Source organism: Crinia signifera, chromosome 2 (genome assembly GCF_055691185.1).
Source record: "Crinia signifera chromosome 2, ASM5569118v1, whole genome shotgun sequence".
In the NCBI taxonomy this organism is placed as follows: domain Eukaryota; kingdom Metazoa; phylum Chordata; class Amphibia; order Anura; family Myobatrachidae; genus Crinia; species Crinia signifera.
The window spans coordinates 347,345,333-347,368,298 of record NC_139218.1 but is presented as its reverse complement, the minus strand read 5'-3'; the positions used below and the strand labels follow the sequence as shown (position 1 = coordinate 347,368,298).

Genomic DNA, 22,966 nt, shown 5'->3' with positions numbered 1-22,966 from the left:
GAACAATGACACACTGACATATGGAAGACCCAGACAATGGCACACTGACATATGGTAACCCCAGAACAATGATCCACAGACATATGGAAGAGCCAGAAAAAGGGACACTGACATTTGAAATACCCAGAACAATGGCACACTGACATATGGAAGAGCCAGAACAATGGCACAATGACATACGAAAGATCCAGAACAATGGCACACTGACATACTGAAGAGCCAGAACAATGGCGCATTGACATACGGAAGACCCAGAACAATGGCACACTGATATACGGAAGACCCAGAACAATGGCACACTGATATACGGAAGACCCAGAACAATGGTACACAGACATATGGAATATTCAGAACAATGACACACTGACATATGGAAGAGCCAGAACAATAGCACACTGACATATGGAAGAGCCAGAACAAGGGTACACTGACATATGGAATACCAGAACAATGATACGCAGACATATGGAAGAGCCAGAAAAAGGGACACTGACATATGGAATACCCAGAACAATGACACACTGACATATGGAAGAGCCAGGACAATGGCACACTGACATATGGAACACACAGAACAATGACACACTGACATATGGAATACCCAGAACAATGGCACACTGACATATGGAAGAGCCAGAACAAGGGACACTGACATATGGAAAAACCAGAACACCGGCACATTGACATACTGAATACCCAGAACAATGATGCACTGACATATGGAAGAGCCAGAACATTGGCACACTGACATATGGAAGAGCCAGAACAATGGCACACTGACATATGGAAAAGCCAGAACAAGGGACACTGAGGTATGGAATACCCAGAACAATGGCACACTGACATCTGGAACACACATAACAATGACACACTGACATATGGAAGAGCCAGAACAATGGCACCCTGACATATGGAAGAGCCAGAACAATGGGACACTGAAATATGGAAGAGCCAGAACAATGGGACACTGACATATGGAAGAGCCAGAACAATGGGACACTGACATATGGAAGAGCCAGAACAAGGGTACACTGACATATGGAAGACCCAGACAATGGCACACTGACATATGGAAGAGCCAGAAAAAGGGACACTTACATATGAAATACCCAGAACAATGGCACACTGACATATGGAATACCCAGGACAATGGCACACTGACATACGGAAGAGCCAGAACAATGGCACTTGACATACGGAAGAGCCAGAACAATGGCACTTTGACATATGGAAGAGCCAGAAAAAGAGACACTGACATATGGAATACCCAGAACAATGGCACACTGACATAAGACAGAGACTGACTCATCGCACACAAAAACAAAGGTGTTAGATTTTAGGAAGGCTGATTTTGTAGAGATGGGTAACTCTGTAAGGGATTCTTTGGCAGAGTGGAGGAACTCGGAAGGAGTGCAGGATAAGTGGGAAAAATTAAAAAGTGCAATTCTAAAAGCAACAGAACTTTGTGTCAAAAGAGTTAGGAAAAACACACGAAAAGAGAAGCCATTGTGGTTTGCAAAAGAAGTAGCAAGTATTGTGAAAGCAAAAAAGTTGGCCTTTACGAAATTTAAGAAGACGCAGAAGAATGAGGACAAAGAGGTGTATCTTGTTAGACAGAAGGAGGCTAAGAAGGTAATCAGATGTGCAAAAGCACAGGCTGAAGAGAAAATGGCCCAATCAGTGGGTAAAGGGGGGAAAACTTTTTTTAGGTATATAAGTGAAAGGAGAAAAACAAAAAGTGGAATAATAAGACTAAAGACAGAGAGTGGAAGTTTTCTTGAGGGGGACAATGTAATTGCAGATAATATTAATAATTATTTCTGCTCAGTATTCACTGCTGAAAGAGAGGGGAAGGGGCCACAATTAAGTTGCAAGTATAGTCAGAAAACTGAGGGAGAAACAAGTACATTTACAGAGGAGAAAGTCCTCACAGAACTCTCAAAACTGAAAGTGGATAAATCAATGGGGCCAGATGGGATACATCCAAGGATACTAAAAGAGCTCAAAGGGGAGCTGGTAAAACCAATAACAGAATTATTCAACCAGTCACTAGCTACTGGAGTAATCCCAGAGGACTGGAAAACAGCGAATGTAGTCCCACTGCACAAAAGTGGAAGCAAAGAAGAGGTAAGCAACTATCGACCAGTGAGCCTTACATCAGTAGTAGGGAAATTGATGGAAACACTCTTAAAAGAAAGAGTTGTAGAATATCTCAAAACCAGCAATTTACAGGATCCAAAACAGCATGGGTTTACTGGGGGAAGATCATGTCAAACAAATCTTATTGACTTTTTTGACTGGGTGACTAAAGTAATAGATCAAGGTGGGGCTGTAGATGTAGCTTATCTAGACTTTAGTAAGGCTTTTGACACTGTCCCACATCGCAGACTGTTAAATAAACTTGAAAGCTTGGGATTGGATTCTAAGATAGTTGAATGGATAAGAGCATGGTTGCAGGACAGAAAACAGAGAGTTGTAGTAAACGGAGTACAGTCAAAGGAGGGAAAGGTTACAAGTGGAGTACCCCAGGGATCTGTACTTGGACCAGTGCTTTTTAATATCTTTATTGGTGATATTGCAAATGGAATCGAGGGTAAAATGTGCCTTTTTGCAGATGACACAAAGGTATGCAACAGGGTAGACACACCAGGAGGGGTAAAACAAATGATTGATGATCTAGGTAGATTAGAGGAATGGTCAAGAGCATGGCAACTACAGTTTAATGCCAAAAAATGCAAAATCATGCACTTGGGTTGCAAAAATCCAAAGACTAAATATAGTATAAATGGCACTATAATGGAAACTACTGAGGAAGAGAGGGATCTAGGTGTCACTATTTCAGGGGACTTAAAGGCAGGTAGGCAATGTAACAAAGCAATGAAGAAGGCAAGTCAGATGCTTGGTTGCATAGGGAGAGGTATCAGCAGTAGAAAGAAAGAAAGAAGTAATAATGCCAATGTATAGGTCATTGGTACGACCTCATCTAGAGTATTGTGTTCAGTTCTGGAGGCCATATCTCCAGAAGGATATAAATACATTAGAGACTGTACAAAGAAGGGCAACTAAAATGGTGCATGGCCTACATCACAAAACGTACCAGGAAAGACTAAAAGATCTTATGTATACTTTAGAGCAGAGAAGGGAAAGGGGGGACATGATAGAAACTTTCAAATATATCAAGGGTTTTAACAAGGTACAGGTGGGAGACATTCTTCACAGGAAGAGGAGAAGCAGAACACGAGGACATGCACTGAAACTAGAGGGAGGAAGATTCAGGGGAAATTTGAGGAAGAATTACTTCACAGAAAGAGTAGTAGATAAGTGGAATAGCCTCCCATCAGAGGTGGTAGAGGCAAATACAATAGTACAATTTAAACATGCTTGGGATAGGCATATTGATATCCTTACAAAAAAATAAGGATCAAATATGGTTTGAGGTAACATGTTTAAAAAAAGGGGCAGACTAGATGGGCCAAGTGGTTCTTATCTGCCGTCAAATTCTATGTTTCTATGTTTCTATATGGAAGAGCCAGAACAACGGACACTGGCATCCCCACCTGGCATAATGCCAGACGGGTGATGTCAGTGGAGGCAGGTCCTGAGCAGTCACTTGGAGATTACATCATCTCCAAGCACTGGGAAATCCGCCAGACGGGACTCCCGCGGCGTCAATTGACACACTAGGGGCAAGCCCAGCACCCAGGAAAGCTGCTGGGTTGCCCCCAGCATCCGTCAGTGACATGACAGGATGCTGTGTTCAGGAGGTATGGGCTCCCCCATTGGTGTAAACGGGTCCCGGGTCAAAGTACTCAGGTTATCCTTTTACACTGCCCCTGAACCCGGGTCTCACTGGTGTTCAACCCAGAACATTTCCGCTGCCCTCAGCTACAGCTATTTAGTCTGCGACTCAGAATCAGTCCCAATATGTGCTTCACGTAGGGATGGCCATCGACCATTCGAAATCATCGATGGTTCATGGCCGATGTTGAAAACTTTTGCCATCGATGGGGGAGAACCGGATGGTTTCCCTCCATCGATGGAACAGCAAAACGATGTTTTTCAAAGTGCCGGGACACGGAGCATAGCCCCGCCCCCTGACACCTGTGAAGCCCCGCCCCCATGTTTTGATTGGCCCACAGGCCAATCAATCAAACACAATGGATGACCATCGATATGTAAAAATATTGATGGTCATCCATTGCATAGTTTAGCACTATCGATGGCCTGTTGCAGAATTGCCATTGATGGCAACCATCGATGGCAATGGCAACGATGGCCATCCCTAGCTTCACGTTGCCATATAATTGCAAATGCTGTATGTCCTCAACGGATTTAGAATTTTAGTCATTGTCCTCAAACTGACTTACCATCTCCGCTGTATGATAAAGAGGTTTTTGCAGATTTTATGGGGCTTTTAATCTAAATGAAAAAATACAAGAAAATGTATTATGGTTATAAGAGCATAGAGACATTATTATTAGAGAATTAAGGTCCATACATTGGGAAACGCTCAGTGCAAAGACTACTTTCCATAGCAGGAAGCGATGGAAAGCCGTCCACTCCACCGCTCATCAGCGCTCACCACTGCCTCATCCACACTGGGCCTTGTTCTGGTCCGTTCGCACGGACCAGAATATTTACAGTGGCTCCGATGGTGAGCGTATGCGCATGTGCAGGGTCATTTCTGCACATGTGCATACGCCCGTTGCATGCGGCCAAGGCGAACAGGGTGTTTGCTGGGCGCATACACCCAAGTGTGCGGGCGGTGGATGTTGAGGGGCTTGGGGTGGCAGGCTGGACCATTTACATATGGAAAAACCCATGAAACACTGGGTGTTCTCATGCAAATGCCCCAATGACGCGGGTGCAGGCCTGAGTTGCCAGCTGACATCTCCGGATGTCAGCTGCCCGTCCACTTCCTCCCGAGCGTCCACGCATATGTAAGTGACTTCAGAGTCACTTTTGTATGCGTGCACCATCGTCATCATTCGATGGTCAGCGACCATCGAATGATGTGTGTGGATCCCACTAGGCTGCGAATGGATGTTACTGTTACTGGCCAGGCCACCATTTGCAAGGCGGGGTTTGTCAGCCTTGCGAATCAACCAGAATAACCACCACTGTCCTCAGTGTGTATGGGCCTTTAGTAGGGTAATGGTGGGAATTGTCATATAACTAGTTATATAATGATGGCTTCTGCAATATACTTTCAATTTGAGCTGTGACACCCCCAGTCCCTATCTGCTTCTACCTCCGATCTCTGTCCTCACAGCGCTCTCTCCATATCCAACAAATTTGAAACAGATCAATGTCCCTGCAAAAATTGCTTACACTTTTGGTCCATCGAGTGGCCTCTACTCCCCATAGAGTTGAGGAGTAGCTTTTATATATACAGATAAATCCATTTATGGGCAGGTGTTGGGAGGAGAAAACACTGGGGCTTGCTAAGGGGTGGAATATGTTATTGTCACAATGTTTACATTGAGAGTCATGTTCTAAATTACAACACTCAGAGGGGTAGATTTACTAAGATGGGATGTCTATTTCACATGGGATGTTGCTATGGGCAACCAATCAGATACTATCTATTATCTTCTAGAAGGTGCTAAATAAATAAGTAGATTCTGATTGGTTGCCCATAGCAACAGCCCATGTGAAATAGAACTCCCATTATAGTAAATTTCCCCAAGAATGTTCACAATGTCAACACTCAATCAGATTGTTGTTGACATTGTGAATGTAAACAGTCAGCATGTCGACAAGGAGGTTTCACACTCACATTGTTCTTATCCAATTAGCAGCCTAAACACAGCCCTAAGCCTAGATGAGCGGTTCGTATTTCCACAGCATTAGACAGGGCATCTCATTGGTTTTAGGGTCCCATGTTTAGGATAGTCAATAAGAAAAATCCCGATAAATCTGGACTCATACTAGTTGAATTGCATTTTGTTGAATAGAACCAAGTAAATCCAAACCCGCACATGTCTACCTAATACCCATTTTCAGAATTCACAATACTGACATTACGTCAGTGTTGCCATTGGTAATGTTGACATTCTGTATATGCCGACATCACAGGATCAGCATTACGCATGTTAACAATATGACTTCACTCTTGCTAATGCTGTAGCTCAGGGCCTTATTCTAGTTCACTCTTTCTGACAAAATCCTTCTTAGATGGACAAAACCATGTGCACTGCAGGTGGGGCAGATGTAACTTGTGCAGAGAGAATTAGATTTGGGTGGGATTTTAATTCAAAGTAAGATCTATATTGCAGTGTAAAAATAAAGCAGTCAGTATTTACCCTGCACAGAAACAAAATAACTCACCCAAATCTAATTCTCTCTGCACATTTTACATCTGCCCCCCCTGCAGTGTACATGGTTTTGTCCATCTAAGAAGGATTTTGTTAGAAAGAGTGAACTAGAATAAGGCCCTCAGTCTGCTGCACTAAGATCTGTCATTTATCAGATTATCAAACAATAAATATTGAGACGCCTCCTGCGATCCCAGCACTGCAACCAATGATGCATGCTGGGATCCAACATCGCCCAACTTGCTACATGGCCAATAGCAGGCAAAAAGATCCCACCTGTAGAACCGGACACCTGCAGTAGGACATGTACTTGCTGCAATGCAGAGAGTTATGTCACATGCGTGCTGTATAGCTGTGGTTTTTACTATGTCATGTATGTGAATTTATCTCAATGACCGGTAGAATAAACGTTACATATGTGTATGGAAATATAAGGCTGTTCTGAATACCATTCCAATATAGAGAAAACTCTTGTGTCTTACAGGGATTGAGGATTTTGGGGGATCCGCTGGGTGTTCCGTTGGCAGGCTTGGCAATGCCTGCTCGTGGAAGGCGGGTGACGTCACATGACATCAGTGCCGCTGCGTCTTCGGCAGTCAGGTGAAATAAAAGTCAGCAACCTTTGAATGATTTCTCTCCCTTTCGGTTGCATGCTGGGGGGGGTTTGAGTACACAACACCTTGGTTGCGGGCATTCGGCGGGGTTGTGCTAAACTGTTTCCTAGGCTGCGGGTGTGAATCAGCACCTTTGTTCTGTGTGGAACTTCCTATCTTCTTAGTGCAATGCTATTTGGTCTCACACAGAGAACGAGGCACAGAAATGAATATTTGACATTTGTAACCTGTCTCCGAGACATGACACATGAGCGAGGCATTCATGCTGTAACAAGTGATTGCAAATGGCCACATACTGTACCTGCTTTGCAATGTTGCTGAAGTTGAACCGCTTAGAAAAAGCACCTGAAAAATGTGAAAGGTACATACTGATATATCACAGAAATATATTTACTCAGACATACAGAACGAATGCAAAATAAATACTTGTAGTGAATAATTTGTTGGGGGAAAAAAAAAACATTCCGCTAACTACTGTATCTGCAGGAAATATATATCTATATCTGTATCTATAGGTATATATGTACTGGGGGTTTCCCCTGTACCCCTGTGGGTCAGTCCAACTCTGGATATACTGTAGACATAGGAAACATACGGGTGGGCAAATGGACAGAAGACAGAAAGAGTAATCGGTACTTATGTATTATCTGGGCTGCCAATTTTTTTTTTGTATGCCTTAACTTAAGGCATACAATCAGATGCGATGCGATGCGATATCGCATCGTATACGAACATATTGCATGCGATGCAATGCGATGACCTGATTTTTCCATAGGATTCAATGTTAAAATGGACTGAGTCCATTTTAACATGGAATTCAATGGGAAAAGGGGTCCTTTTCATACCCCTACTATCCAAGTGGGCATGGAGTTGGATATAAACCTGTGGCGAGCGTAGCGAAGCGAGCCCCGCGAGGGGACGGTATTCTGTGTCCGCTCGCCACGCTTCGAGCTCGGTGGCTCGCTACGCTCGCCACAGGTTTATATCCAACTCCATGCCCACTTGGATAGTAGGGGTATGAAAAGGACCCCTTTTCCCATTGAATTCCATGTTAAAATGGACTTAGTCCATTTTAACATTGAATCCTATGGAAAAATCGGGTCCATCGCATCGCATGCGATATGGTCGGATGCGATGCGGTGTGATGGACCTGATTTCAAAATCGGCAGCCCAGTTAGTACATAAGTACCGAGTAATCAATTTCTCATCCCTAGTAACTGACTTGTGATGAACATTTGCCTAAAAGCGGAAACAAAACAAAATCAAATACAATATTCCAATGTTCTTCCATAAAACACAACAGTCTACTTAGGAAGGGGTGAAATAGTGAGTGCCCATCCCAATGCATGCAAGAATGAGTGTGTCTGTGCCTACGCAATATTCATGGGTGTGGGGTAAGTCAGGGTGTTTGCTATGAGCGAAATCTGTCAAAACCAACAAAGATCAGCGGCTCTGACCGATGGATTAGCGGCAACAGAATGAAACCCTAAGCCAGCCTAGTATAACATTAATTTCTGTTAGTGCTATAAATCCACTGCTCAAAGCAGCTGGTCATTGGTGACTTTGACAACAACAAACCGCGCGTTAGTAAATCTGGCCCTTGGTCGTTTGCCACCTCTATAAATACAAGATAATTTTATTTGTACACACAATTACTCGGACAATGCAATTACTTCCATGGCATGGGCTATCCTTGCATCTTATGACACAGGGCTGATACAAAGATGTACACTAATGCATTTGCGTCAGACACCCGGCCGGAGTCGGAGAACACCCAGCTTTTTTAGGGTCGTCCCCAAGAAAAGGCTGGGCATTCCCCTGGGACTGCAGGCAGGCAGATGCCTGCTCGGGGCGGTCGGCTGACATCACATGACATCAGAACCCGCCCCCTCTTCGGCGGACTCCGACGGATATAAAAGTCAGTTAAGACTGACTTTTTTTTCCGAAGGGGAGAGATATAATTGGATGGTCGACGACCATCGAATGATTTCTCTTCCCTTCGGCCACATGTGAGGGGATGTGTTAGCATACATCCCATCGCATGGCAATGAAGGGATTCAGCGGCGGGGTGGTTGGGCGTTCGGGCGAGGTGGCATTTATGGCCTTGCTAGGCAGCGAATGTATGCTGCTTAGAGAGCCTTGCTGAATCAGGCCCACTGCGCTATAAATGCATTCCAATTGTAAAGAGCAACAGAATATTCAGCCGTTATATCAGTACATGTTAAATAAGTTCCAAAATGTGTGAGACATAGAGGGCGAAATTTACTAATATGAAAAACCTAGTTTTTCGTATTAGTATTTCCCCTACGACTGCATACGACTGTTTCAGTCGTATGCAAAGTCGTGTTCCGGAGGGAGATTTACAAAGCAGTCATATACGACTGCTTTGTAACCCTCCGATGGTGTAATGATTCGTATTAGCTGGCCTTATATACGGCCGCTAATACGAATTCCTACAGGCAGTCTGCATGGATCAGTCAGATCCGTGCAGGCTGCAAGGTGTAAAAAAAAAATAGAAAAAATGGTACTCTTTACCTAGCACGGCGCCCACGATTTTGATTGTGGGCATCGCAGGTAAAAAAATCGCGGGCATTGAATGCATAGGGAACAATGTTAAATGTCTCAATTGACCCGATTTTCCTGTACTATGCCTCAATTGACCCGATTTTTTGGCCCACAGAGGCCAAATAGGCACCCTGAAGTGTGAAATGGCCCCCACAATTGTTAACGCCACCCCACGATCAACGTGAACCCGAAGCGTGGCGAGCGCAGCGAGCCCGCGAGGGGCGGCGGTACACTTCCTACGACCTTTTCATACCCCCACTATCCACGTCGGCGTGGAGTTGAGAATAGAATAGTGTGGCGAGCGCAGCGAGCCACCGAGCCCGAAGCATGGTGAGCGCAGCGAGCCCCGCGAGGGGACGCAGATACCTTCACAGGTAAACGCGTCCCTTCGCGGGCTTCACAGGTATCCGCGTCCCCTCGCGGGGCTCGCCACGCTTCGGGTTCACGTTGATCGTGGGGTGGCGTTAACAATTGTGGGGGCCATTTCACACTTCAGGGTGCCTATTTGGCCTCTGTGGGCCATTTAACATTGATTCCTATGGAAAAATCGGGTCAATTGAGGCATTGAACAGGAAAATCGGGTCAATTGAGAAATTTAACATTGTTCCCTATGGGAAATTGCGGGCATCGCGTCGGTCGCATCGCACTCGATTTTTTAGTGCATTCAATGCCCGCGATGGGCGCCGTGCTAGGTAAAGAGTACCAAAAAAATAAATAAATAAAAAAACAGCGTGGGGTCCCCCCCAACAGCTGTAACCAGCACCAGGCTGAAAGAGCCGGGGCCGGTAATTAAAAATCAGGGAACCCGACAAATAGGGGTCCCCCGATTTTTTAACAACCAGCCCCAGGCTCCAGATCCGGGGCTGGTTCCCAAAATGACTAGGGGTCCCCCGTATTTTAAGAACCAGCTCCAGGCCAAACCAGCCAGCAGGGTAATGCCACAGCCGGGGGGAGACTTTTTAAACAAGTCCCCCCGGCAAAAGCATTCAGCCCTCTGACCAGTCAGCCTGGCCAGGGGCCCTGGGGGAGTGGGGACCCCCCCCCCTCCAGGACTTACCTGACAAGGCTGAAGCCTGGTGCTGTCCCCGGTGGCCCTGTGTACCGGGCTGATACTGGTGTAAAAAAAAATAGATGAATAAACTATTGTTTTAAACTGTGGAACTATGAGTCCCAGCAAGCCTAACCCGCAAGCTGGGACTTGAAGAACCACAAGTCCCAGCCTGCGGGGCATTAAAGGGCCCGCTGGGTCTTGTAGTTCCACAGTAAAAAAAATAGTTAAATAAATACACACTGACACCTGAAAAATAAAAGTTTAATACATACATTACACACACACACTGATACTTACCTATCTTGATCCCGTAGGTAGGTCCCAGAGTCTTGATCCGGTGCCTTGTCCTGGTTCCGGATCCATGTTGTCATTCTTCAGCATGTCGATCTTCATGTCGGCGTCCGGTCCAGGGTCCGAAGAAATCCATGGTGGACCTGTGGAAGGAAATCCTACTCACCCAGGTCCTCCATGGAAGTTCTTCTGGCTTGATCCGAGATAGTCCAGGGCTTCTTCCTTCTTCTTCAACCTGCCGGCGACTCCGGCAAGCTCCCCGCTGCCGACTGTCAGAGGCGCAGAGATCCTTCCTCCTCTGCGCCTCTACTTAGAATGAATTCTGGCCAATCAGGAGCCGACTTTCTTGGCTCCTGATTGGCCGCTGGGCGGCCAATAGAAGGCCACCTAGCGTGAATGCCCTGGACCATCTTGATGATGTGCCACTGCTTTGCATCTTGGGGTAATGGCAGCACTCCCATTTCAGGCTCGGACCCCCAGACCGGCTTGGGCACACAAGAGAAAAATATCTAATAATCTAAATCTAGATTCTAAAGGAACAAGAAGAACTTAAATTAAGTATAACAGAGATTTTCCTTTCACTGAATATTATATCTGGTCTGAGGTGATGCCAGTTTAGATTGTTAATAAATAGTTGGATCTGACTATGTAGTATCTGCATTTGTGCACACTGTAAAGCAAGGACAAAAATATAAGGTTTTAGTTGAATATAAAACATTAACGTGACCTGCTTGAAAATACATGAAATATGGACAAACCTGTTACAAGTTTTGCCGACATCTCTGAGATCCTTTCTGGACTGATGAAATGTGAAAGTCGTTCTTCTTTATCTGTTTCTGGTGCACTGACATCAGGACATATTACAGCTTGAGGTAAATCTTTCATTGATGCATCATTTATGCCAATGAGACTCGTGGCTGGATGTTCCACATGAGGAGAGCCTGATGTGCATGTTCCTGATGTGCCATCATATACATCTTGTGCAACAGAAGAGACTGATGGGCAAGTTCCCAAAGTTTTACCATATAAGTCTTGTGCAAGAGGAGAGACTGATGGGCATGTTTCCAATGTTCTATCACATACATCTTGTGCAAGAGAACCTGATGGGCATGTTCCTGATGTGCTGACATGTATATCGTGTGCACAAGGAGAGACAGACAGGCATGTTCCTGTTGTGCCGCCATATACATCTTGTGCAAGAGGAGAGCCTGATAGGCATGTTCTCGATGTTCTACCATATACGTCTTGTGCAAGAGGAGAGCCTGATTGGTATGTTTGCAATGTGCCACCATATACGTTTTGTGCAAGAGGAAACACTGACAGGCATGTTCCTGATGTGCTGACATGTACATTGTGTACACGAGGAGAGACTGACAGGCATGTCCCTGTTGTGCCACCCTTTACATCTTGTGCAAGAGGAGAGCCTGATGGACATGTTTTCAGTGTCCCGCCATTTACATCTTGTGCAAGAGTAGAGCCTGATGGACATGTTCCCGATGTTCTACCATGTACGTCTTGTGCAAGAGGAGAGCATGATGTGCATGTTCCTGAGGTGCCATCATATATGTCTTGTACAACAGAAGAGCCTGATGGGCATGTTCGTGAGGTGCCATCATATACATCTTGTACAACAGAAGAGCCTGATGGGCATGTTCCCGATGTTCTACCATATACGTCTTGTGCAAGAGGAGAGCCTGATGTGCATGTTCCTGAGGTGCCATCATATATGTCTTGTACAACAGAAGAGCCTGATGGGCATGTTCCTGAGGTGCCAACATATACATCTTGTACAACAGAAGAGCCTGATGGGCATGTTCCTGAGGTGCCATCAAATACATCTTGTACAACAGAAGAGCCTGATGGGCATGTTCCTGAGGTGCCATCATATACATATTGTACAACAGAAGAGCCTGATGGGCATGTTCGTGAGGTGCCATCATATACATCTTGTACAACAGAAGAGCCTGATGGGCATGTTTCCGATGTTCTACCAGATACGTCTTGTGCAATAGGAGAGCATGATGTGCATGTTCCTGAGGTGCCATCATATATGTCCTGTACAACAGAAGAGCCTGATGGGCATGTTCCTGAGGTGCCATCATATACATCTTGTACAACAGAAGAGCCTGGTGGGCATGTTCCCGATGTTCTACCATATACGTATTGTGCAAGAGAAGAACCTGATGGGCATGTTTGCAATGTGCCACCATATATGTTTTGTGCAAGAGGAAATACTTCTGCAAGAGAAAAGACTGATGGGCATGTTCCTGATGTGCTGACATGTACATTGTGTGCAAGAGGAGAGCCTGATGGGCATGTTCCTGTTATGCCACCATTTACATCTTGTGCAAGAGGAGAGCCTGACGGGCATGTTCCTGTTGTGCCACCATTTACATCTTGTACAAGAGGAGAGCCTGACGGGCAAGTTTCCAGTGTGCCAACATAAACATCTTGTGCAAGAGGAGAGCCTGATGGGCATGTTCCTGAGGTGCCACCATTTACATCTTGTGCAAGAGGAGAGCCTAATGGGCATGTTTCCAGTGTGCCAACATAGACATCTTGTGCAAGAGGAGAGACTGATGGGCAGGTTTCTAATATGCCACCATATTTGTCTTCTGCAAGAGGGGAGCCTGATGGGCCTGTTCCTGATGATCTACCATATACATCTTCTGCAAGAGGAGAAACTGATGGATATGTTGCTGATGTCACTTGTGTATTGGGAATCTTAGTAGATTGTTTGTATAAAAACTTAATTTCCTGTTTTAGCTTTATAGCAAAAGACATGTCAACATTAGAAGAAACCACAGGATTTTCACGCAATGTCCTATAAAATTTGATGCAGGCCGTAGGATCTGCATGTGATGACTTATTTGAAAGATCATTAAGCTTTGCCACAGGTAAAGATCCTAGAAGCTGTGCCACAGACATATCTTCACCGTATATAGCATCTAATGGCTGTGTGGCCAGCCTATCTTTATCACTGACACAGCCTATTGCTTGTTCTGTTAATGTATTGTTCTCATTATCAGTAAACTGAACCGTTGGTTTATCTATGCAATGCTCTGTACCTATGGATCCATCAAGTGATCTCATATGAGATCTACCATTTGCATTAGCAGTGTTTGGGAGCCATCTTCTGAGACGTAGCACAATTTTTTCTTCTGGTTTTCCTTTTATACTGTTACTCTCATTAGTTGAAGAGCCACCGGGTTCCTTCATTGCACACTGTTTTGAAGGACTTGAAATTATTGTGTAAACAGGAATATTGGCGGAAGGTGGCGCCGCCAAATCCCCTTGTGGAACGGGATGGTCAAAATATGATGCATGGTCTGTGACTACTGTATGATCAGTATTTGTATCTTCTGCAGCCATTTCAATATCCTGAAAGAAAACAAAAATACAATAAGCACAATTCTGTATACTTCAAAGCTGAATGCAGTTCAGTAATCAGTGTACTAATCCATGCAATCCCAACCTCAGCCCACAGGAGAAACTATTGCAAGACCGGAGATTTTGGAGATGCTCTGACCCAGTCCTCTAGCTGTCACAATCTGACCCTAGTCAAAGTTGCTCATATCCTTACCACTGCCAGGTACCACTGTAACGAGATGTAATCCACGCCACATGTTAGTGGTTATAATGTTAATGCTGATGAGTTTATTAGTGTGCTACTGTATATAAAAAGCTTATAATTAATCAAATAAATGAGAGCAACAATATTATTTAATGATTAGCTGATGAAAACGTTTCAATTTAAGCGGACTTAAATAACAAAAATTCCAAAAGAGAATTTATCAAAAACATTTTCATACTATTATGTAGAAAATACAGTTCCATTGCATAAACCTACGTATCCCTGCTATATACTGAGAGGCAAATGCTGATGCTTTCACAGAACACTCCTGCTGTGCGAAAGGCAATTTAGCGCTTAAGGTAACCACATTTTTATGTTCAAACGATTCATTGCAGAGACCTGTCCATGGTTCAGAAGAAGAGACCCATTGTAAAGATCCCAGCACTACAGCAAGCTCAGTGCCTTCTTTGTACTATGGCTGGGATGTAGTATCATGGGGCCCGATTCAGACCTTATCGCTGCTGTGAGAATTCACACAGCGGCCGATTATCTACACACTGTGCATGCATACGGCCCATGGTATGCAAGTGTGAAGCCTGCTAGAAAGGGGATCCTGCCCCTTTTTCCCTTAACTAGCTGTTCGCAAGGTGGTTCACAGGAAGTAGGCATCTGTGGGTGGTAAACAGCTTAATGGGAGTGTTAACAAAAAAATGCAGGCATGCCAGAAAAAATGCTGGGAGTATCAGGGAAAATACAGGTGTGCCAAAGTCTGTCAGGGCAGGGTGTGTGACGTCAGCTCCAGGCCGGTCATGCCTGTACTAATTGCAGCCACCAAGTAAGTCTCCAGCTACTCCTAGCTTGCGATGACTGGTGCTTTTGGACATTTTCGGTGGGCCGCGAATTCAAAAGGCGGGATTTCACTAGAGCGTCTATCTGGACGCTGCTTATTCGCTTAGCAGCAATCACAACTGAATTACCCCCCAGGTTACATGTGAAATGAGAAACAAACCATTATTGTTCTCTGGTTGGAGCCATATTATAGATGCAATCAAATATCATCTACTGTACTTAATGAAAAGAATATTAGAGTGTATGTAAAAAAACTTTCCTGCAATTTACTTGCATATAACTAGTGAAATATTAAAACTATGAATTAATGACAGGGATCTATAAAAGCGTATCCAGCTGACAGATCTATGATGTCTAGAGACCACGCTTGCATTTTAACATTCGTTACTGTTGATCTAGACGCGGTAGACTATCTTTAGGCGTCGATCTAGACGGGTTCGACCAAGGGTGGTCAACCATTACATGGTTGATCTAGACCAGTGGTTCCCAACCTTTTTTCTCTCCCGTACCCCTTGATTAGGCTTTTCATTTATAAGTACCCCTCCTCTCAATTTGAAATTTCCACAGTACTTATGAGTGGAAGTGAGCAGTATGCCTGTCCTAATATTAAGGAGTAGCCGTGGACTAGTATATGGTCAGGAATCAGGTCCGTCTTTGTCTGGCCGATGGCTGCGTATTGTCTCCAGAGTTCCCGCTAACGCCTGTAGGATTAATGCTTCTTCCACCCATGTCAGTTCAGATGTTCACAGGTAGCTCTCAGTGAATTGCTGGTTGGGCAAAAGCACGAGGAGACGCTGATGACGCTGCAGATGGAACTGGAAATGATACAACGTGGCTTGTTTCCATGTCAATGGTAGACTTCTTTTGCCATTGGGAGACTTTTTCTTCTTCCGCCATTACCAATATTATTTCCAAGTACCCCCAAATGGTCTGCAGAGTACCCCCAGGGGCACTAGTACCCAGGTTGGGAACCACTGATCTAGACAGTGTCGATCTGCTATATTATAGCCCTATAATATATGTATATTGTTGAATGTGTTTTAATAATAATTTTGACTACTTACTGTTATTTGTTCAGTGATTGACTCTTCGCTGTGATTTTCTGGTAACCTTTCTAAAATCATGTAAGGAATGAACATATTTAATACATTTCTCATGAAAACACATTGTAGAACAGAAAACAGCTTTAATTATGAGAGTACACAAAGTGTAACAGTGTTAGAAAGTAGAGCCACTAATGGCGTGTACACTTGGTGCAATTTACCCTTCAATTTTGACTATATAGTCAAACTTTAATTGGCATCAAAGACATTGAATGGAGATAGAACATGTTTTTAAGCCATCTATCCCAATTCAATGCCGATGCTTGGTCCTTCAGGCAGGAGATTGAAGTCGAATCTTGATAGAATCGAATGCAGAAGGGAACACATTAGATTTGCACTATCTACTACTAGATAGTCTTGCCTGCCAAGACTTTTTTCTATTCGATTTCCACAACACCGGACCTCGCAGTGGGATCAAATCTGCATCGAATGCTAATAAAATCATTCGATGTGCATTTAATTTCTATTCGATTTTGCTTCTATAAGAAAAATCAAATAGAAAACTAGTGCATATCTCACTGTACCCTCTAGAAGATTTGTTTGCGTGATGCGTACCGAAACACTCCTCACTTAGCAAAGACATCAATTAAAATAGAAAGCTGTTTAACATATCATTATTCTATTGTCAAATATTGCTTCCTCTTGGGGGGGTATTCAATGTCTGCCGAGCTCCTTATTTTTGTCGAGCTTTGTTGTTTTCTTGACGAGAGGTTGGTTATTTATGAGGTCGCCTATTCATTGTCTAGTTTTCTTGACTTGTCGAGCAGAGCTCACCTGATTTGGTTTTCGGTTTGCTCGACTGTCGAGTTGAACATAACTCGATTTGTCAAGTTATTTTGGGTAAAATCTGTCGAGATAATTCCTGCAGCCTATTCAATGTCAAAGAATTCACCTGACCTCGACTGTTTGAAATTACTCTTCCCTCAAATTTAACTCGACAATTATTTCTGTCGTGACAAGGGAGTTTCTCTTGTTGCATGTTCATAAATTGTGTTAAATGTATATGCAGGATTGTACTAATGTTTGTAGTGCTTATCTTGACTTCTGTCTTTGTGATATTTTGCTAAATATTCCTCTTTTGATTAACTTTACATTTGCTGCATGTTTATATGGTATGCTTTAACCCATTATTCCATTGTCAGCATCAGTTTTCAGCTTGTATTATTACGCATTTGTTTAAATTATTCCATTTGGCATATAAGAAGTATTATATTTTTTTCTGCTCAACTTTCATGTTCACTGTGCTGCATTTTGCCCATTGAAAGTGTACATGTATCTGTATACATGTCTATTTATGTCTACTTCTGGTTTGATCAAACACCTATGTTTAGTTTGTTTGTTGCCATTCTTTTGTTTATTTCTACAATGCAATGCATTGCAATTTACCTCAGAGCTATCATTCCTGTACTGAGACTTCAGGGAGATACCAGCATTGTGCAGTCTGCTGATTTGGAAATGGTTTTTATAGGAGAATTTTCATTTTTAACAAGATATCTACTTTTATATAATTGACTATAAAAATGAAGCCTATCTCTGACAATTGCCACTTTCCTCTCTAGGGGAGAACTCGACTTGTCGAGCAGATGAGAACTCGACTTGTCAAGCTAAATTTTCAATTAGCAAAATGAGAAAAACAAATGCAAATGCTCGACAATTCGGACTGTTACTGGTGGGATTGAAATTACAGTTTAAATAGGCGAGAACTCGACTTGTCGAGCTAAATATTCATGTCGAGCAAAACGAGAAAAACAAATGCTCGACAATTCGGACTGTCACTGGTGGGATTGAATACCCCCCTAGGTCTCTATATATTGGGTACATGTGTAACCCATAGCTAATTTGTTATATCAGGGAATTTACCATATTTGTGGAGGCTTTTCACACATCCATAATAATAACGCTAAAGGGGATATTCAATCTGGGGGTCACGGCTGTTGAGCTTGCTTGACAGCTGTGATCCTGTCCCGTTCTCGGTCTGCTCGACCGAGAACACGCAGGCAGGATTCAATGTCCCGCCTGCAGTGGGACGAGAAGGGGGCGTGCCTGCGAGTTGCAGCCGGGAAGAGGCGAGCTGCAGCCGGCAGCTCGTCAATTCCCGGCAGAATGTTCCCGACTGCTTGTGAAGTCAGTCTCGTTCTGCCGAGCTCCCCTGTTCAATGCTGTCGGGGAAGACAGCATTGAATAGGGCCCGGCGGCCATCTCCCCCTCAGGATTAGGTCGCCGCTGATTGAATACCCCTCTAAATGTTTTCTTACTGAAATGAAGTAGATCACACTGTTACTTTGTCTAAAAAAAAGTCTCCTTGTATTATCAGATGTCTCACTAGTAGGTACCTTACACAATACCATCATCATTAACAGTGTCAGCTATATATTAAATATCCCCCTCATCTGTTTCACTTCCACAGTAGAATCCTCAATTTCTATACCAGCATGAATACTTGTGCTGCTCATCCCCACATTTCCAGAAGATGCAGAAATCATTGAAGTAGGCTTCTCTTCACACATTGCTTAAATGGATGCCCTCTTAGACAGTCGGGTAAAGCCATTATGTATGTGCTGAATATTGCTTGTGAAATTATTGCTCTCTGCTACAGTACATTATGGGGGACATTTACAAAAATGTGTACTCTACTTCACATGTGATGTTGCTATGGGCAACCAATCAGAATCTAATTCTTATTTATTTAGCACCCTCTAGAATAGGCATGCCCAAAGTCAGGCCCGGGGGCCAATTGCGGCCCGTGCTGTCATTTCAAGTGGCCCGCAGCCTCCAGCTGTGTTTGGGGAGGGGGGCAGCAAGGGGGAAACTTGCTCCTGTAACATGCAGAGCGGAGGAGGGCAGCAGCGGGAGCTCAAGCATCTCCTGTCCTTGCAGTGCCTGCTTTGCCTCTCCTTCCTCTGGCTCACACAAGGGACTGGGAAACATACAGAGAAGGGAGGGGGCAGAGTGGGGGACATACAGTGAAGGAGAGTCAGGCTGGGGGACATACAGTGAATGGAGGCAGTGATGGCCATTCAGAGAAGGGGGAGCAGGGGCAGGCTGGGGGACATACAGTGAATGGGGGCAGAGTGGGGTACATAGTGAATGGGGGTCATACAGTGAAGGAGGGTCAGGTTGGGGGATATACAATGAATGGAGGCACTGATGGACATTAAGAGAAGGGGGGCAGGCTGTGGGACAGAGTGAATGGGTGCAGAGTGGGGAACATACAGTGAATGGGGGACATACAGTGAAGGAGGGGCAGGCTGGGGGACATAGAGTGAATGGGGGCAGGCTGGGGGAAATAAAGTAAAGGGGCAGGCTGGGGGACATAGAGTGAATGGGGGCAGAGTGGGGGACCATTCTCATGTGATTAATGATTCAAAGAATGTCAGGCTGAATGGTCGGCCCCCACACATTTACACTTCACCAAATCTGGCCCTAGTCGCAATAAGTTTGGACACCCCTGCTCTAGAAGATAAGAGACAGGAACTGATTGGTTGCCCATAGCAACATCACATGTGAAGTAGAATACACAGCTTAGTAAATTCCCCCCTATGTACCTTATTCAGGTTCGTAAGCTCGCATGCGAATCCACATGCGAACGTGATATTTTTGAAATGCGCACGCGCCAGGTGTTCGCCGAGTGCTCTGAACAACCTTAGATAAGTGTGTGCCTTCCGGCGACCATCGAATGATCTGGGTGTTCCCCCACAGGCTGCGAATGGATGTCTGTGTCAAAAATCCATTCACAGCCAGTGCGTGCGAACACGCACTGGGAATGGATGAAAGCCAGGCCACCATTTGCAAGGCGGGGTTTGATGAACTCGCAAGGCTGCGAATTCAACCAGAATAGCCTGGCAACATGGCAATACAAATGGGGCTATCTGTAGAGGATGAGGTGGATGTTGATTTTGTAATGCAGAAACAGTTGGAGGCCGACTCTGGTCTTGTGTTTACTAGTTTCTTAATTGCTAATGTAATAGCCTACAAGTTGTGGAGGTGCTGGACTTTTGTGTGAGGCAAAACCAGCTCTTGTTATTTGGTACTTTCCGTTTTCAGTGTATTAAAAAAAATCCAACAAATTGCTAAAAGTAACCACAAATGTAACTTTAATTGCTTTTTTAATCGTTTGACCTCAGACATTGGAGGTTGGTATTGGGATGAGGGTTGCATCAGTTCCTGCAGGAGGGGAGGGGGCACAGGATACATAAGACTCAGACTCACCTGCTCCAGATGCAACACAAAGCCCATTTTGTGCCCTACCAAACTGGCAAGTTACTTTTTGCAACAGGGATTCCAGAAACAAATTCTGTCTTTCATGGGCAGCTGCCATTCTCTCCAGAGTACCAGTCATTCTGTCCATGTCACCAGCCACTCTATCCTGACCAGCTGCCAATGTGGCTCCAAGATCTGAGAAGGCAAACAATAGTATACATCTAAAATGTAATATTTTTTCAGAAATGGCAAGTAAAAAGATAAACATGTAACAAATAACTACCTTCTATTGCTTTGGCCTGTCTGTCTGCAATGACCATAAACTGTTCATACGCTTCTATAGCTACACCTCTGTCTGCCCTCATTTCCTGCAGGAATTGCTGCTGGACAGATGTTGGTCTTGTTGGTGACTCTGGTGTTGGGCACGCTGGCTTAGGTGACTCAGTCAGGGTTGGTCGTGGCAATGCTGGTAATAAAGAAAACTTGATGTTACAGCTGAGGCAGAAAAACCTTCTCGGTAGCTAAGAGTGGGTACACATCTGAAAGGCGGGTAATCTGGCCATTTTGTTTTCGGCTGAGACCATGCCTGTACACACCAGGAAGATTTCACGATAGTTGGAACGATCACTGTTCCATCCTTCATTAATATTCACTGGCCATACAGTGCAGCCGACCAGAAAACATCACTTGTAACCAGCAGGAGTGTAATTACAGGTATACACTGTATGATATCTAGTCGATAGGTAATTCTGGAAACAACATATCCTGCCAACATCGTTTAGGTGTGTACCTGGTCCTGGTAAATCTTCTCATGAAACCCAGGCTGGGAACGGTAATGCTACATATATAAACCAAGCTGGACTAGGGCGCTGGGAACGGTAAAGTGTACTAGAGTTTCAAAACACTTGAAGACGGCATCTGTGTGTATAGTGCTAATATTATAGAAGGAAACAGGAAATGAACACACTACAAGATGTACTAACTGCAGAGGAAGAGATAATAGTAGAACATAGTGTGCAACCAGCACAGGACTAAAATGATTATGTCCAGTTGAAAGTCCATTCAATAGTAGGCTGGAACATGCACACGCATATAACTTGCGTTCAGGAATATCAAAAGTTAATTGCACGCAGAGATAGAGGAAATCTGCAGGAGGACAGACTATGTATTATTCCAGAGAGCAGAATACAACTAGCTGAATTCTATATGATTATTTGGAATGGGATCATTCGTCAGACTGCATTTAGGTCTACAGTCATTAGGTCGACCCCACTAGGTCGACTGGCAGGAAGGTCGACCTGACTTAAGGTCGACATGGGCCAAGGTCGACATGACTTAAGGTCGAATTTGCATACAGGTCGACATGAGGAAGGTCGACTGGTCATAAGGTCGACATGGGTTTTTCACTGTTTTTTTATCCGAATGTCGACACAGTCGACATGGACACAGTTGGCAATGAGAATCGGACCCTCGCATCGCTCGCAATGCTTCGGGCACGGTGCCTCGCTGCGCTCGGCACACTATTTTATTCTCCCACCACGCCCTAGTGGATGGTAGGGCATGAAATACCGCCTGTCGGCTCAAAAAACAGTGAAAAACCCATGTCGACCTTATGACCAGTCGACCTTCCTCATGTCGACCTTTATGCAAATTCGACCTTAAGTCATGTCGACCTTGGCCCATGTCGACCTTCCTGCCAGTCGACCTAGTGGGGTCGACCTAATGACTGTAGACCTAAGTTCATTCTAATAGATGACCGCATCCCGATTATTTATTAACAATTATTTATATTGTGCAAACATATTCAGCAGAGCTGTACAGAGAATATTTGAACATTCACATCAGTCCCTGCCCCAGTGGAGCTTACAATCTATATTCCCTACCACATGTCCACGCACACACATTCATTTTAGGGCTGATTACTGGGAGCCAACTAACCTACCAGTATATTTTCCCAGGATTGTGGGAAGAAATCGGAGTACCCAAAGTAAATCCACGCAAGTACGGGGAGAATATACAAACTACGCAGTTAGGGCTATGGTGGGAATGGAATCCATGACCTCAGAGCTGTGAGGCAGTAATGCTAACCATTACACCATCTGTGCTGCCCCACGATAAAAGGTTAATGCTGTTCCTTACTTCCATAGGGGAATTCAAGTGTTTTGCACCCTGGCAGCCACTAGATGCCACTTGGTGGAGCAATTCAAGTGTAGCTCCATTTGGGTGCGTACAGCCGCAAATCCTGACATTACTGTTATGTTGTTTCATGATTTTTATAGCCTGGAAACTAGTAGTAAATAAAAACGGAACTCTGTAGGAATTAAAAACAAGAGTAAGGAACTCACCTTTGTTAGATTAGCTGAAGTTCCACAAGAGGAAAGCACAATTAGGAGAAAACTCAG

The 22,966-nt window shown here is 44.3% G+C and overlaps 1 protein-coding gene across 6 annotated transcripts in view; it reads right to left on the bottom strand.

Annotated features, from left to right (window-relative positions):
* Nucleotides 1–22,966, bottom strand: part of LOC146057879 (uncharacterized) — a 72,957-nt gene that overhangs the window by 7,875 nt on the left and 42,116 nt on the right. For all 6 annotated transcript variants that reach the window (XR_014469795.1, XR_014469794.1, XM_083169680.1 and 3 more), the window contains exons 11-16: nt 20,848–21,030; nt 20,574–20,759; nt 16,326–16,375; nt 11,597–14,219; nt 7,233–7,276; nt 4,368–4,419 (exon numbers count right to left, since the gene is read on the bottom strand). Coding sequence is in view for 4 of the 6 variants with exons in the window: in XM_083169680.1 (XP_083025806.1) it covers nt 4,368–4,419; nt 7,233–7,276; nt 11,597–14,219; nt 16,326–16,375; nt 20,574–20,759; nt 20,848–21,030 (3,138 nt within the window). In the remaining 2 variants the exon portion in view is untranslated. The remainder of the gene's footprint in view (nt 1–4,367; nt 4,420–7,232; nt 7,277–11,596; nt 14,220–16,325; nt 16,376–20,573; nt 20,760–20,847; nt 21,031–22,966) is intronic.